The following is a 17,871-nucleotide window of genomic DNA, read 5'->3' as shown; positions in this document are numbered from 1 at the left end:
TCATCTCTCTCTTTACAGAACAAACTCAGATGTTGGAAATGATCTAATTCAGAATGTCAAATACTCAATGCTGATTATTCCAACAGTTAAAAATCTTTCTTCCAGCATCATTCTGTCATTAAAAAAAGGAAAGTTATATTGACAAAAAGCTTACACAAATAGATTAACATTTCTTTTTAGTTCAACAGGTTAATTTCAAGTAAGGTATAGAGGCTGATAACATGCAGACAGAAATAATTATGGAAAACCCCATAGAAAACAAGATTATTAAAAATGTATTACTGTCAAGCTATTCATGATGATATATGCCAAACACTGCATTATGCAATGTTTTTAATTATACATGTACTTCAAAGCAAAGGGAATAGCCACTAAATATCCCCAAATTCAGAAGGGATGCTGCTGTAACAATTATGCTTCTCAAAATCTCTACATATAGATTCCTTCCTGTAACCATCTACATACAGCTTCCTAGAGTTCTTATAAAACATACTTTCACCTAACAGTTGAATTTAAAAATAGCATCTCAATTGCAGACTTGTTGGGTAAGTGTTATTTCACTGTAACAGTTAACATATGGTGCTTGGTGCTGAGAGAAAAAAAAAAAAAAGAAGTCAAAGCCAAGTTGTTAGGAAGCTACCAGAATGTCTATAACATAAACTGCAGGATTTCTCCAATGTTTTGGGGCTCCTTTCTCACCTACTAGCATTCTGGTATTTATATCTGTATTTGACAGTTTTGGAGCAGTCACAAGATATCACTGGAGAAAAACAGATCCTTCAGAAATTCTGATGTGTTGGCATATGTAATTAAATATCTGTTCAGACTATTACTCCAATTAGTGAGTGCCTTTTTTCAAACTGCAAAGCTTGGATGGAAATAGACTATATTGAGCAAAGGGACCCCTTCCTTGCCCATCTGGCCTCTCCCAGTCACAGATGTTGCAGATCTCATAAACCTTTTAGCAACAACGGGTGAAAGGACAGGTTAGACCCTAAACAGCCTTTGTTTTTTTTTTCATCTACCTTCTCTACTAAATTAATATCGTTTTCTGTCTGCTTCTTTATCACTTCTGCTTCCTTACAAAAACTGGTGTTTAACAGAGATAACTAATGCAACAGTCTTCAGAACTGAGGCTGCTCTTGTAAGGAACTCACCAAGCATTACTGTATTAAATTATTACGTTTCTCGACATCTGTTTTACTGGGTGGAAAAAAACAAAACAAAACAAAACAAACAAAACCAAGAAGGAAAACACATGCACACGTGCACACACACACACACACAAACAAACATACACCACCAACAAAAACCCAAGCAACAATGTTCAGAGGTAGCTATTCATTCCTCAGATGGAAAGTTGCACTAATAAATGAAATTTAAACTTTTCCTACAGTGTAACTTTTAGAGCCTGATATGAAGAAACATGCCACTTCATAAACACAGGTTGTCATATCCACAGTTACATACGAGATGAACAGTGTGTAGAAATGCTGGGTTTTAAATATACCTCAGAAACAGTTAAATTTCTGGCAAGAGTAATGTGATATTTGTTGGTCTCATGCCATGTTAGAAAAGCAGCAGCAATTCTGATTCAGCAGTAAGCATAAACAAATACGATATACTGCAGTTTTGGGGTACTTTTATTAATGATCTAGATTGTACAGCTAAATAACAGTTCATCCTCTGAAACAGAGAAGCTTAGAATAGTTTAACATTCATTAGATTTAATAGTGAAGGCACTAGTTAAAAAAAAAAATTGCCATTTAAATTTCATTTAGGTACATATTTCAATCAGTAGGTTGTTGAAGGCTAAATACTTTTGCCTGATTTAAACATAAATCTCTCCTAGATAGACTTCCTTAGCTCTTCTTTGTAATTTCTGGTATTATCTTCTTCACTACAAAAACTACAAAATATAGGAAGCTAATATGGTGCAATGACTTGCAGAAATGAACTGGTATATAAAGGACTTTTTGTGACTCTGTAGAGATTTAGATAGAGAAGTAGTCACAATTATGATCAAAAAGTAATTAAAATCCCAGTTTCAGCTACCCTCCAGAGAAAACAATCATAATCCTGTTTGTTTTAGTTCAGCTTTTCATTTTGTCAAACTCCTACAGCTTGACTTATTTAAGAACTAAAAATCTTACCAACCAAATATTAATATCTAGACAGAAAAGGGAAAAATAGCATTCAAGCCCTTCCTTTTTCTTTCTAATGTTTCATGTCAACAAGCATGAAAGAGATCATGAGTCTTAACTGCTGAAAGTTTCCTTAATTTTAAGAAAGGATTTTGCAATTAATTCTTGTAATGTTGAAATATTAATGTGTTTTCTCTGGCTGCCATTGCTATAATCTTGCCTGCTGTTACTGGAAATGAGCTAATTATAGGTATATTTGGGAAGAAAAAATAACACTGAGAAAACAGTGATTTGATATGAGCTGCATACCCATTTTTCTATTATTTTGTAATCAGTATAATATCAGTAGGACATGTTGGAGTTAGTGTTTTCTGACTGCCTGTCAAATGAGTCTCTGATTAAGTCTTTGGTTGGAGCCAATTCTTGAAGTAAAGGCATTCCATGCAAAACAGTTATTGATGCAAATCACCAGGTCTTGAAAAAAATACGACTTTAATGGTGCTGAACATCTCATTTTCATATTGGTACTGTTATGCCTAAATACAATAAATCTTTGTGTGTATTGTATTTGTCAAATGGTTTCAGACACAAAAATTGAGATAAATTCTTCAGCCTGCTTCTTTCAAACTGAAAAACTGTATTCATTTCCTTATTTCTTTTTTTTGTTCAAAAAGGAAAGGTATAAAAAAGGATTATACATCCCAGACCCATGCCAATATTTTTATGTGCTGAATGAACCCCTGGTAGTACTATTCATAACCACTATATCATAATGCCCTTCTCCTCTCACATTCTCTTTCCCCCACAGTCTGGTCAGATACAAAGAAAGAAGGCAGATGTGAAAAATGGGAAACAGTAGTTAACAGCTGAACAAAGATCTTTTGTTACTTTATTGTTAAAAATAAAACAAATAAATAATAACAACAACAACAATAATAAAGGAAATGAAGCACGGTTTTATGCATTTAAAACTAAACAAGCAAACAAAAAAAGCTCTTGCAGATTTGAAACAAAATCTTGATGTTTATCTAGGGTCTTCCATCTCCTCAGAAATGCAAAATATGAGAGCTTTATTTCTGCCTTTATCATTTTACCTATTTACCTTTCAAAAGGTCACAAATCAACAATACTTGTGCCCTGAAATCACTGGCTGGGGACGCACCTCTGAGTGAAGAAAGCATACCTGAGGACACTATCACTCTAAGTAATGGCAGGTAAATACTTGGGAACTGCCCCATATTCAAGTATCACTTCCACCAAGCTCAAGATTGGTGCATCCCTTTGAGCAAGAAGGCAAGCAAAGGGGGCAGGAGACCTGCATGGATCAGCAGGGAGCTCCTGGCAAAACTCAGACAGAAGAAGGAAGTTGACAAAATGTGGAAAAAGGGACAGGCCACTTGGGACGAATACAGGAACACTGTCAGAGTATGCAGGGAGGTGAACAGGAAGGCGAAGGCCCGTTTAGAATTAGATCTGGCACCGGATGTCAATGACAATAGGGAGGGCTTCTTCAAATGCATCAGTAGAAAAAAGAAGATGGGAAAATTTCAGCCTGCTGCTGAATGGGGTGGATACACTGGTGACAAACAATATGAAGAAGGCTGAGTTGCTGAATGCCTTTTTTTTGCTTCAGTCTTTACTGCTAGCCCTCAGTCATCAGAAATCTCAGATCCTGAAGAAAAGAGCAGAAGTCCAGAGAAAGGAGGACTTTCCCATGGTTGATGAATATTGGGTCGGAGGTCATTTAAGCAAACTTGACATCCACAAATCCATGGACCCTGATGAAATGCATCATTGGGTGCTGAGGGAGCTGGCCGATGTTATTGCTAGGCCACTCTCCATCATCTTTGAAAGGTCATGGAAAGGTGCCTGAGGACTGGAAGAGAGCCAATATCACACCAGTCTTCAAAAAGGGCAAGAAGGAGGACCCAGACAACTACAGGCCAGTCAGCCTCACCTCCATCCCTGGAAAGGTGTTGGAAAAGCTCATCCTGGAGGTCATCTCTGAACATGGGGAGCATAAGAAGGTGATCAGGAATATTCAGCATGGATTCACAGAGGGGAAGTCATGTTTGACCAATCTGATAGCCTTCTATGATGCAATGACTAGCTACGTAGATGAGGGAAGAGTGGTGGATGTGATCTACCTTGATTTTAGCAAGGCTTTTGACACTGTCTCCCATAATATCCTCATAGGCAAGCTCAGGAAGTGCAGCCTAGATGAGAGGATAGTGAGGTGGACTGGCAATTGGTTGGATGGCAGAGCTCAGAGAGTTGTGCTCAGTGGTGCAGAATCTAGTTGGAAGGCTTTAGCTAGCGTTGTCCCCCAGGGGTCGGTACTGGGTAAAGTGTTGTTCAACTTATTCATCAACAACCTGGATGATGGAACAGAGTGCACCCTCAGCAAGCTTGCTGATGACACAAAGCTTGTAGGAGTGGCTGATACCCCAGGGGACTGTGCTGCCATTCAGAAGGACCTCAACAGGCTGGAAGGTTGGGCCGAGAGGAACCTCATGAAGTTCAACAAAGGCAAGTGCAGGGTCCTGCACTTGGGAAGGAATAACCCCAAACACCAGTACAGGCTGGGCACAGACCTGCTGGAGAGCAGCTCTGCAGAAAGAGATCTGGGAGTCTTGGTGGGCAGCAGGGGGAGTCTTGGTGGGCAGCAGGCTGACCATGAGTCAGCAGTGTGCCAAGAAGGCCAACAGAATTCCGAAGAATGTTGCCAGCAGGCCGAGGAGGTGATCCTCCCCCTCTACTCAGTCCTGGTAGGCCACACCAGGAGTACTGTGTCCAGTTCTGGGCTCCTCAGTACCAGAGGGACATAAAACTACTGGAGTGAGTTCAGAGGAGGACTACAAAGATGATTAGAGGACCGGGGCACCTGTCGTACATGTATGAGGGCAGGCTGAAAGAACTGGGCTGTTTAGTCTGGAAAAGAGAAGACTGAGGGGAGACCTCATCAATGTATATAAATCTATGTATATAATTATAAATGTGGTGTAGGCCAAGTGCGGGGTCCTGCATCTTGGGCACAACAACCCCAAGCAGTGCTATAGGCTGGGAGATGATTGGTTAGAAATCTTCCTGGCAGAGAAGGAGTATTGGTGGATAGTTGGCTGAATATGAGCCAGCAGTGTGCTCAGGTGGCCACAAAGGCCAACAGCATCCTGGCTTGTATAAGAAGCAGTGTGTCCAGCAGGGCTAGGGAAGTGGTAATTGTATATTTCACGGTATGCTAACAAAGACATCACTGGATATTTCATAAAATAAAAATAGCAACGAACAGTTGTTTGTAACAAGAGACTTAACTACAGGTCCTTCAATTTTAAACACTTGACATTATTACTTTGTTGTATATTTTTTCACAAATAAGTATGTGAAATGTAAACAAAAGTCTTTTTCCTGTTTGTTAGTGTAGTTTATCAGATGGGTTATGCTGTGTATTATTTAGAATTTGGTTTTATTATTATAATTTATAGCTAGTGTTTTACATAAACAGCTAAAGACACGATTTAAATAAAATGCAGATGAAACTGGATAAAATTGTGTGGCCTCTTTTTAAAACCTAAATATAGCATATATATATAAGTAGGCAAAGCTGATACTGTATTTGAGTTCCTAGTAAAATATACAATTTTACTACTAGCAGTCAGGGTATAGGTTAAAAACCCCTGTTTTTTAAACTTCAAGAACTGTAAGAATATAGTTCAGAATTAGTTCAATTCAATAAATACAAATATTTATTTTAAATGCATCAATTATATTTCAGATTCCACTGATCTTTCAGAATATTTGGTAGAATATTGCTTATGCTTCAGATTTTGAATTATGTTGCTCATATAAGTCAAAACCTGTATATGTCTTTATGTCTTTTTCCCTTGAGAAATTAATATTCATTGCTTAAAGCCAGATGGTATCTCTTCAACACATGTGAGACCTGCATACACAACTTCTAAATTGCTAGTGGGCTTTGTGTGTGTAGTTTGCAGAACTCTCTCCATATACATAAAATTGTCTGATCAGTAAAAATGCCATCTCTTTTCAAACTGCATAATTAGTTGGAAATGAGTGTGTCAGAAGATGAATTGAGATATGCAGCCATTAATGACCTTAAGAACACTATTTTCCGTAACAGTCATATTGGTATTCTAGTGATAATCGAGCAACAAGACATTATTTTGAGGCATTGCTTTTCTTTGCAAGGGCTTTGTTGGAAGGAATCTGGAGTTACACAACAAAATTTCACAACCAGTATAATGACAAGTAAAACCCATGCAATCAGAGGAAGAAAACTAAGATTTGAATTCTGAGATACTGAGCATGACCTTAAGTCAATGATATCAGAAGAAAATGAAAAAAAATCCTAAGTAAGCACATTTGGTGCCAGTTGTTATTTGTATGGAAAACATACAACTACTCTTCTATAAAAAGAATCATACTTTCCAACCTATGCTTCTGCCAATACAGAAAATGTTTCTGTGCTGTTCTGTTCTTTTCTCTGTGTAAAAATTACATACCACCCATGCAGACTTAAAATGAGGATAAATTCTAATAACAACAAAAAAAAATACTGAAAACTTTAGCCATTCTGTTTGGAGAGTACCGCTGACCTAGCAGCAACAATGAAAAACAATAGTAAATGGGTTAAAATGAAAGTACAGATAAATTGTTTCGAGTAATAATAGAAAAGCCTTTAATTTCAGTAAGCAAAATAAATATTGGCAATTTTTTTTTCTTTCTTTTTTTTTCTTTTTATGGAAATCATCAGCATTTGAGATGCTCTACATCTTGAATACCAGTAATAGTACTATCAGGGATATTCAAAGAAAAATGAAAAGGAAAAGTAAATGGAAGAACAAAGCCCCATCTAACCAAAAATCATCAAAGAATTAATGATAATGGCCTGATTTCATGTCCAAGATCTTGGCAGACCATCCTGCTGACTTGAGAATTAAGCTATTATTAGTATTAAACAGCTTTAATATTACTTCAGTGATTGTTTGAAACCATTAAGTCACAGCTTCTATTATCTTATTTTTTTTAAGACATCTTGAATGATTTATGAACTTACTAGCTGAAATGATGATACACCACATCATCTAAATAAATGTTCTTTGTTCTAGGAAAACAAGTCAGTAGGGGGCTTAGTCTAGTAATAATCTTTAAAATATTAGATTTTGAAAGAGGATATATTCTGGAAATGGATTACAGTAATGTTCACAAAAAATAAGATTCACTCTCCTCCTTTTCATTTGATTTTTCTCAGGATCTATGATTAATTACACCATACAAATAAGAAGAAATACAAAGATTGTCAAAACACAGACTGCTGCAGTGTATTATAAAATAAAACAAAAAAATACAGAAAGCAATGTTGGCATCAATATTCTCTTTTGTTGCCAAGTTTAAACATTCTTGTACTCTTGTCAAAAAAACTGACTCCTAAGAACCCTCGTCTTGCTGGGTCAGCCAGCACCATTCCCCAGTATCTTATCCAGTGCTAGCACTTGTTTTGAAACCCAGTAATTTAATACGCAGCTAACAAAATGGAGTGTGATGTTAGGGTGCAGGTCTCATTCTGGTCATTGGAAAAGCATCTTGAAGATATTTGAATGCTGTAGAATTGGGTTCTGATAAATTTCTTGTTTTTTTGAGAACCCTGTAAGATTCAGTAGGAAACCAGTATCTCTTAAAAATATAGTGTTTCATCAGGGTGTGGTCATACTCTTCCCTAGACCTTCAGACTGACTTAAAGCCAAAGCTGCAGAAAGTGTCAGGAAGTGTCTGCTTGATTTCTTATGTGTTCGTTCTTGAATAAGAAGCTCTAGGCCTTTACCTAGACCATATGACTTCTCTACTGTGATGCCTCACATATACAACACAGATGGAAAAGGAGGGACATTTTGGAAATCAGAACTCACTACTCTTGGCTCTTTCTACTGACCTCTGATGCCCTTGTGCTTGTCTCCCTCTTGTCTCCTGAGCCACAAGCATCCACAGGAGCTCAGATTCTTTTATCTTTGTTCTTGGGGATAATCATACTTTGGGTAAACCTATTTCATAACTGGGATTGTGAAGACATACCTAAATGTGTTCAGTCCTTATCTCCTGCACCTCCTATTTTCATCTGAGAGGTCCGTTAGTCAGCCAGTGCTTTTGTAGGTAGTCCATATGTGGCAGTCATAGGACTATCATTGAAAGACTTCTCTGACTTTGTGAATGTCCACTTGATGTAATCACTAACTCCTTGATATTACTGGTGAACCAAACTAGATTCCAGATTTAATTCATGTGAAAGCATTTTAAAAACTTTCCTGTGATGTAAACGTAACTTCTCATTTTAAATTACATTTCTTTTTTTTTTCTTTCTACCTCATCACAGACATGTACTTTTCAGAAAATCCACTTGATAAATAGGTCAAGAAACTAATATAATTTTGATAATAGCAATTTCTAGTTGTAAAGCACTTCTGGCTGATATATGTTCAGGCCATAGAGGTAAGACAGAAATGCTTTCCTATGAAAGGGAGATTTGCATTTGAAACAAAGAGCTGGAAATCTAACACTTTTGCAGAACACTGTCTAGATATTGCTAGAATGGAAATACAGTCATTTAAAGCTTTTATCTTGCTCAAGTATGTACTTATACAAGTAGCTTTAGCAAGGTCAGTTGTTTAAATTTTGACGTCTTTGTTGTCCTCAGCTACCTAGACTAAGAGAGGCTGTTAAAGTATATTGCAACCAGAAACAAAACTTATTCATATTTTTCAGATCCATAGATTCTTAAGAAATATTGTACACTTTTTATGTTAGCTTTCAAATCTTTTTTTCCTATAAGAAACCACAATTGTTCAATTCTTCAGAAAATAATTTAATGTTTTTTTGTTCTGTGTAGTTATACTGCTTGCAATACAATAATAAGGCCACAGTGCTGGATTACAAACTAAAGTGAAAATCTATCACTTTACTATGCCAGAAATTCTCTTTAAGCTGTTCTTCTCTATTCCCAGTCTATGAACTACTGTATTTAAAAAGAGGACTTTGTACATTCGGTAGATTAGGCCTTTGTAAACCTTCTGAGAATGAAGACACATCAGATTACTGTACCTTTTATCCACCAGGTTGAATGGAAAAATCTCTAAAGCAAGCTGACCAATTATGATGGAGGCTAGAACCAATTTACTGATACACTGAACTTCTGGAATAGGCAGATAGAACAGTTTCTGCTATTTATTTCCTACTGATAGGGCAGTTGTGGAAGATAAACTTGTTTTCTCTTTCATACTTTTACAATTCTAGTCCTCAGCTCCCCAGCAGTGACACTGCATGCAACTGAATGCCCAAGGAAGCAAAGGCTCTGAAGAGTTGAAAGCAATGGCTGACCAATTTGCTAAGCTTCCCACTGAAAGCTACCTCACACTGTCACCTGATAAAGTCAGAGGTTTCTGACTACAGACCATTTATTTACTCAACTTCTGCTGTACTAATTTGCCCCCCACTTCAAAAACAATAAAAATAAAATAAATCCTGTTCTATTCCTCTGTAACTACGTCTCTCATCCATTGTGGGTTTTGTATGTTAAGAAAACAGGTGCACGGCTAATACATGAGTTCCCATACAGTTTCCAAAGAAACAGTCTTATTTAAAAAAGACAATACCTCTGATGCTTCCAGTATCAAATGGTCCCTTCCAAAAAATATCAACGATAATGGCTTCTAGAATATGATCAAATACATACATGAAATAACATCACGAAGAAATGCCACACCATTGTTTCCTTTTTTTTTTTTTTAAGGGATGACAGAAGCTATCTCTTTTCAGTCCTCCATTTTACTAAACATTTGTATTGGAAGAAATTACTGAAGACATTTACTAATTCCTCTCAATGTCCCAAAATTCCTAAATTATCAGTTGAAAGCAGCCTTGGGCAGAGCACAAGGAAATATCATTCCAGACTATAAAATGGGGAGAGAAGAGCAAATCAGGGCATGCTGTTGTGCACACACACAACCGAATCTGCCTTTTTTTTTTTTAAATAATGCTGTACGTCGAAGGCATATAATTGTGAAGAAATTTGTTGATTTAATATCTTTATTGATGATCTGGATGAGGGGATCGAGTGCACCCTCAGTAAGTTTGCAGATGACACCAAGTTAGGTGCATGTGTCAATCTGCTCGAGGGTAGGAAGGCTCTGCAGGAGGATCTGGATAGGCTGGACTGATGGGCTGAGGTCAACTGTATGAAGTTCAACAAGGCCAAGTGCCAGGTCCTGCACCTGGGGCACAACAACCCCAAGCAGAGCTACAGGCTGAGAGATCAGTGGTTGGAAATCTTCCTGGCAGAGAAGGACCTGGGAGTATTGGTTGATAGTTGGCTGAATATGAGCCAGCAGTGTGCTCAGGTGGCCAAGAAGGCCAAAGGCATCCTGGCTTGTATAAGAAGCAGTGTGTCCAGCAGGGCTAGGGAAGTGGTTGTTCCCCTTTACTTGGCTCTGGTGGGGCCACGCCTCGAGTATTGTATTCAGTTTTGGGCCCCTCACTACAAGGACATCGAGGTGCTCGAGCGAGTCCAGAGAAGGGCGACGAAGCTGGTGAGGGGTCTGGAGAACAAGTCCTACGAGGAGCGGCTGAGGGAGCTGGGTTTGTTCAGCCTGGAGAAGAGGAGGCTCAGAGGCGACCTTATCACACTCTACAGGTACCTTAAAGGAGGCTGTAGTGAGGTGGGGGTTGATCTATTCTCCCATGTGCCCAGTGACAGGACGAGGAGGAGTGGGCTAAAGTTGTGCCAGGGGAGGTTTAGGTTGGATATTAGGAAAAGCTTCTTTACAGAAAGGGTTGTTAGGCATTGGAATGGCCTGCCCAGGGAAGCGGTTGAGTCACCATCCCTGGAGGTCTTTAAAAGACATTTAGATGTAGAGTTTAGTGACATGGTTTAGTGGAGGACTTGTTAGTGTTAGGTCAGAGGTTGGACTAGGTGATCTTGGACTTCTCTTCCAACCTAGAAATTCTTTGATTCTGTGAAATTCTGTGATTAAGTGGGACCAACATTGAAGTTAGTTTAATTTTACCCACCTATCAACATATTCTAGCCTACAACTATCACGGAATCACAGAATTTCTAGGTTGGAAGAGACCTCAAGATCATGAAGTCCAACCTCTGACCTAACGCTAACAGTCCCCACTAAACCATATCCCTAAGCTCTACATCTAAACGTCTTTTAAAGACTTCCAGGGATGGTGACTCCACCACTTCCCTGGGCAGCCTGTTCCAGTGTCTAACAACCCTTTCAGTAAAGAAGTTCTTCCTAACATCTAACCTAAAACTCCCCTGGCGCAACTTAAGCCCGTTCCCCCTCGTTCTGTCACCAGGCACGTGGGAGAACAGGCCAACCCCCACCTCACTACAGCCTCCTTTAAGGTATCTGTAAAGAGCAATAAGGTCACCTCTGAGCCTCCTCTTCTCCAGGCTGAACAAGCCCAGCTCCTTCAGCCGCTCCTCGTAGGACTTGTTCTCCAGGCCCCTCACCAGCTTCGTCGCCCTTCTCTGGACAATCTGGACTTCCCATACAAGTGATAAACCATAGTAATGAGTGTTCAAATAGTCTTCAGTCTTTTTCACTTTACCGTATAGGTTCAACTGCCAAAGTATTCAGAACGTATGAGAGGAAACCAGTATGACTTAATACAAAACGAACTTTAGTTTGATAGCATTACTTTGTAATCATTTTGAGTTGTTCAGGAACACAAGCCTTTTTAAAACAACTTCTGAGGGAACACTTCTCAAACCACATACATGTAAATATTATTCTGCACAGAGCTACTTAGTACTTTAAGAGACAATTTCTTCTCCCTTTGCAGAATACTCCTGAATAGTATTCTACACTTGTTAGGAACACTTACCTCTATACTTACTAAAACATAGTCCACTATCATAAGCAACATCTTATAACTTTTCCCCAATTCCTAGGATTTTAAGGTTTTGCAACATAATTTCTCCCAGAATGATTTTATTCTGAAGGTTAGAAGCCTTTTTTAAATAGCCAGCCTAGACTTATTTGTAGCCAGTTTATATCAATTTGGCATTGTGACAGATTTTTGTTGAAATAGTTCATATCACTGTATGCTATGTATATTGTCAATAATTGTATCCTCTTCCAGATCTCTCTTTTTTTTTTTTTCTTTTTTTTTCCAAATGTTCCAAAGCTTTCAGACTTGAAAGAAAAAGCTAGGCTTTTTTTTCCCCTGATTTTTCAAATATGTTTCAGATTTTAAATCATTTTACTTGAACAAAACTAAAGAATATCCCTGTGGAAATTTCCTCAGGACCTTATTTGATAGCATAAATGCTTCCATATGTTCGTAGAAATTACCTTTTCTGATATGATATATATTCTTTGCATAATTTCACATTCACTCTTTCCACCCTGGTAACATCTTTTCTTGTTTTATTTTCATTTAAATTCCTTTGTCCATGTAGCTGATTTACATAAGCAGCACAGGATTCCTATTGTGTATTAAATAAATTATAAAATCAGGTTCCCTTGCTGAAATACTTGCTGTTATTAACAACACAAGCTACCTTCCATGAAATAGACGCCTTCCATAGACACAGCATTCCCACCAATTTAGCACTTTTCAGCAGGCAAGCAGATGCTTCCCTGACATTTCTCTTCATAGATTATTGGCAATAAATGCCATCAGAAACTGCAACAATTAAATTTCCTGCAGGAGGATATTTCCTATGAAGAAGTATAGAAATATTACTCCACCACAGATTCACCATAAAGAGTCCACCTTCCCCAACTTATAACAACAATGGTGACATCAGTTGCAATTATTTAGTGTTCTGCAAATCCTTGTTTAAAACATTGTATATTGGTTTAAAACATGTATATTTTGTTTCTTCCATCTCTATCCTGTAACACTGAAAGTTCCTTGAGGAGCTAGGCGTTCTACAGGATCAGCTTGTTTGCCTGTGGACATAACTGACCTTTAGTACATAGATTAAAATATGGGTGAGAGTAGATTTTTCTACTGCTACTCTCCCATAATTTATGCATCAGTTGTTTTTCTCAAATAGTTGTTTTATGTACAGAAAGCTAGATAAGGCAAAGTGTAATTTTATTTCTTTGTGTTTCATATGCTTAAATTAAGACCTCCCATAAGAAATTGGCCTCAATTAATAGGTACATTTTCTCAGTACCAACCTTTGACATTATCTTCACAATTTATAACAAATTCATGGTCAGATGAGCAGTTGTTTATAGTGCTAATACAAAGCAATGGCTTTTTTGACTCACTGGCATACAAACAGGAGGAAAACAGAAATGCTAGCATAGAGTCCATATATTGATGTATTTTCTTGTGTTTTAGTCTTGAAGCTGGACTCCATTTGTTTTAACTGCAAGCCGATTATACAATGTAAATGAAAAAAAAAAAAAAAAAAAAAGATTGCCAAACATTTTGGAAAGCAATTACTATATACATGTAGGTGAAACCAAACCTTAAAAATAGTCTGTCTCCTGCCATACAAATGACAGTACTGGTGTGGCAGATATGGGCTCTCAGGGGTGAAAAGAAGAGAAAAGGAAAAGGAGGCCCTCCTGTCATCACTGTTTGGAGTGGCACCTTTTTTTCTTGGCCATATGACTCAGATAAGTCAATACAGGCCTATATTCTGTGTTTCACCCTCTTTCTTCTCCTTTCTTACCTCTCCATTTTAATCAGGACTGTGTCCCAGTGGGTTCATTTTCATTAGATAAAAGATAGGTGAGGCAATGAACAGTCCAATTAGACTCAAGATACTTCAGCCTGAGAAAGCTTATAGACAAGCAACAGGAATTAAATTTATGGTGTGTGGTTTGTAGCAAGGTCACCATGTTCTGCACTACTTGCTAATGGGACCATATTTTATATGGGAACTTTGCAGTTAGATTTGTACTGGGAGAACTAAATTAAAAAAATAATAATAATAACTTAAAAGACAGTTTTCTATTTATTCTGGTAGCTTGTGTCTCTTTCCAGTTCATTTGTTGAAGAGAATAAGCAGAGGACAGGAATAAATACAAATGACACTCTCTTTGGATTTGCGTAAATTAAAGTCAATTAAAACCTATGCAGAAATATTAGAGATATGATTACAGATCTAGAAAACCTAACAATGTTTCTGTAATGATGGCTCAGAAAAGAAAAAATCCTAAGGACCTGATTGAAAGAGCTGAAATGAAATACTATTCCATCTTTCATGTTTTTAGCAAGATAATTTTTGTTCAGTGTTGACTAATATAGAATAATAGGAATAAAATATGTTATCTCAGTCTCTGCATTATTCACTTTACATTATTGGTCCTGACAGCTAGCTTTTAAAATGCAATAAATATAGGACAATGCTGTTCTGTTTAGACAAGCCGCTTCATAGAGCATATTTCCAAATCACACTTTCTTTTCAAAATGTGTTTAATTTCTCTATAATATCGCAAAAGAACCCACTACAAAATTGACCTGCAACAGAGTGCCCTCTACTGCATGTATTTAGGAAAGAAAAATAAAGCAAGTTCCTTAAAAATAAAAGCTTTATATACTGAGACCAGCAGATTTGTTACAGGGCACTGGTCATTGAAATAAAGAATGGCATATGCATGTAGGCATGCATCACTCTTTCCTTCTAAAGAAATATATACCACCAGGGAATAACAATTTAAAGTAGGTATAAAATTTACACAGACTGTTTCGTTGTTTTAAATCTAATCAGTACGTGTTGTTCCATGCCAAAATGGTCTGTGTTTATAGGCTAGAGAATTATTAGAGAAGTTAACAATTTGTCCTGCATCGCACCACTGCTACCACTATCTCTGCTTCTGGGAACGATCTATAACAATAAGTCTCTCTGCTTATAGATTTGTTTTTTCAGTCCTTATTCTCTCATGTTTTCTCATTTCTTCCCTTCTTTTCATTTGTCATTGACTCACGACCATTAAACTGAACTCTCTTTTTCATTCCAGGTCCATTATAAACCTATTAGGTGTTACTGAGTTAAACCTCTTGCGAATGATTAAGAAGGTATTTCACCAGTGTTGCCTCAAAAGACTGAAAACTGACAGGTTACAAATATATAATGAAAGTGATTCGATAGCCAGGTACAAATTCTCAAGCAGATCTATACTTCTGAAGTCTTCCCGTTTTTTCTCTTTTTTCCTCAGCTGGTATACTGCTGAGGTTTCTGTTGGAACAAACACTTTAATATCTTTATTGATGATTTGGATGAGGGAATTGAGTGCACCCTCAGTAAGTCTGCAGATGACACCAAGTTATGGGGAAGTGTCAATCTGCCGGAGGGTAGGAAGGCCCTGCAAAGGGACCTGGACAGGATGGGTCGATGGGCAGAAGGCAATGGGATGAGGTTCAACATGGCAAAGTACTGTGTCATGCACTTTGGTCACAACAACTCCATGTAGTGCTACAGGCCTGGGGCACAGTGGCTGGAAAGCTGTGCAGAGGAAAAGGATCTGGGGTTGTTGATTGATGCTTTCCTGAACATGAGCTGGCAGTGTGCCCAGGTGGCCAAGAAAGCCAACGCCATCCTGGCTTGGATCAGGAACAGTGCAGCCAGCAGGGCCGGGGAGGTGATCATCTCCCTGTACTCTGCTCTGGTGAGGCCGCACCCTGAGTACTGTGTTCAGCTTTGGGCCCCTCAGTACAGGAAGGACATTGAGGCTCTGGAGAATGTCTAGAGAAGGGCTACGAAGCTGGTGAAGGGCCTGGGACACAAGTCCTGTGAGGAGCAGCTGAGGGAACTGGGGTTGTTTAGTCTGGAGAAGAAGAGGCTCAGTGGAGACCTTATTGCTCTCTGCAACTACCTGAAAGGAAGGTGTGGGCAGCTGGGGGTCGGCCTCTTCTTGCAGATAACTAGTTTTAGGACTAGAGGAAATGGCCTCAAGCTGCAACAGGGGAGGTTCAGACTGGAAATATCTTCTCAGAAAGGGCCGTCAGGCATTGGAACAGGTTGCACAGGGAGGTGGTGGAGTCACCATCCCTGGGGGTGTTTAAGGAAAGGTTGGACGTGGTGCTTAGGGACATGGTTTAGTGAGTGATATTGGTGGTAGGGTGATAATCTTGGGAGGTCTTTTCCAACCTTAATGATTCTATGAACTTCCATTAAAATTAACAGGGACTCTTAGACCTCAGTCCCTCAGGGATAAGAAAGCTACTTCTCTAAACATGGGAATAAACTAACGTAAAATCTTTTGAGTTACTTTTGAAATGCCCTTATTTGTACAGTGAAGCCTATGCTTTGCCAGCTGTATCTCTGAAGCCACAATTTCTTCTGTAAAGTATCAGTTTATGTCTTGATGAGCAGCACTGAAAGCAATTAAACTGGATCTTTCTTCACAAACAAGGGTGTCCCATAGTAACCCCAGAAAAGTTGATTGAATACCTTAGAACATTTTTGAGTATGTCACTAGGCTGTCAGACTAGAGATAGGTAGTAAACAATGCTTTCAAAAGCAATATTATCAATTAGCAACATTTCTTTAAACAGAATAGAAACAATACAAGCAAGCATTTCCATAGTGTGCAGTGCATATATGGACTTGCATATATGATTTTTGTGTCTACGGACATGTAAAACTTTCATTTAAGGAAACTCTTGTTGATAATTTACAGCTTCTAAGGATGTTATTTCTGTAATTGCTTTCCCTTTGCTTCATACCTGTAAATCTTGTATCTTGTGCTAAATCCCTGTCGACTTCTGTCCACAAAATCTGTGTATTCCTGTGAGCGATGGAAGGGTCCCTTATCAGAGAGGAGCCAGTCGAAGGGGCTTGTGGCATGCTGATCCGAAACAGCAGCAACCGCTAAAACCCAGCAATGAAGACTCAGTGCTATCCACTCCCATAGAGCCATCAGAGAGAACAATTCAGCACCAGCACTGCATCGCCATATCATGCTTCCACTGGGGACTTAGAGCCTTCATTCTCTTAGCTTTCCCTCAACACCTAGACAAAATACACAGTCAATTAGATAAGCACACACTAGGCATCCCTTGGAAGTAGAAACAAGTTTCCTTTCTTTCAGCTTAAAGAGATAGTGGCCTCTACTTTATTACATTTTACATTAGCATAAACCCCACTAGGCTAGTTAACAGTGGAGTGTTTCAATACTTCAAATGCTGTGAAACTAATGTCTTCATTAACATCATCAGTATAATGTTCACTGTCAAAAGGAAATCTTAACAAATTTTCAGGGGAGGGATTGTTTTTTCTTTCTTTTTTTTTTTTTTTCCCCAAATAATGCTGATCAATAATGAAGAATATACAACAGAAGAATGATTGCCTGTTAGCATCAGTACAAAAGCATAAAAAAATGCCTATAAATAAGGTCTCAATTCATCTACTGGACAGAAGACAGGTGAGATCCAGAAGACACAGCCTGCTTTCTCTCTTTTTTTTTTTTTTTTTTTTTTTTTGGCCTTGGAAGAGTCACTTAATGGCTTGCCTTCACTACAAACTTAGTTAATAGACTTGAGTTATTCTGTTCAAACTAGCATAACTGGACAGAGAGTGACTATGCCGTTCAATAGTTCTGGAGCCAGAGAGAGTGATGAGTTCAATGAACTATTCAGGCTCCAGGTGCCACAGTTTTAAGTCTCCCTAATAGCAGCACTTGACTGGCAGTCCAATTCACTCCAATTGAACAGATCAACCTAGAAACACGATTTAAATTGA

At 38.3% G+C, this 17,871-nt stretch overlaps 1 protein-coding gene across 5 annotated transcripts in view; it reads right to left on the bottom strand.

Annotated features, from left to right (window-relative positions):
• Positions 1-17,871, bottom strand: part of BRINP3 (BMP/retinoic acid inducible neural specific 3) — a 199,492-nt gene that overhangs the window by 165,884 nt on the left and 15,737 nt on the right. For 4 of the 5 annotated variants that reach the window (XM_013099427.5, XM_005009826.6, XM_005009827.6 and 1 more), the window contains one exon: positions 16,857-17,142. The exons of the other annotated variant lie outside the window; for it this stretch is intronic. In XM_013099427.5, coding sequence (XP_012954881.1) covers positions 16,857-17,092 — 236 coding nt within the window. In that variant the 5' untranslated portion in view covers positions 17,093-17,142. The remainder of the gene's footprint in view (positions 1-16,856; positions 17,143-17,871) is intronic. 5 annotated transcript variants of the gene reach the window in all.

This window comes from Anas platyrhynchos, chromosome 8 (genome assembly GCF_047663525.1).
Source record: "Anas platyrhynchos isolate ZD024472 breed Pekin duck chromosome 8, IASCAAS_PekinDuck_T2T, whole genome shotgun sequence".
Taxonomy (NCBI): Eukaryota; Metazoa; Chordata; class Aves; order Anseriformes; family Anatidae; genus Anas; species Anas platyrhynchos.
The sequence above is the reverse complement of the archived record's forward strand: the minus strand, read 5'-3'. Positions and strand labels throughout refer to the sequence as shown.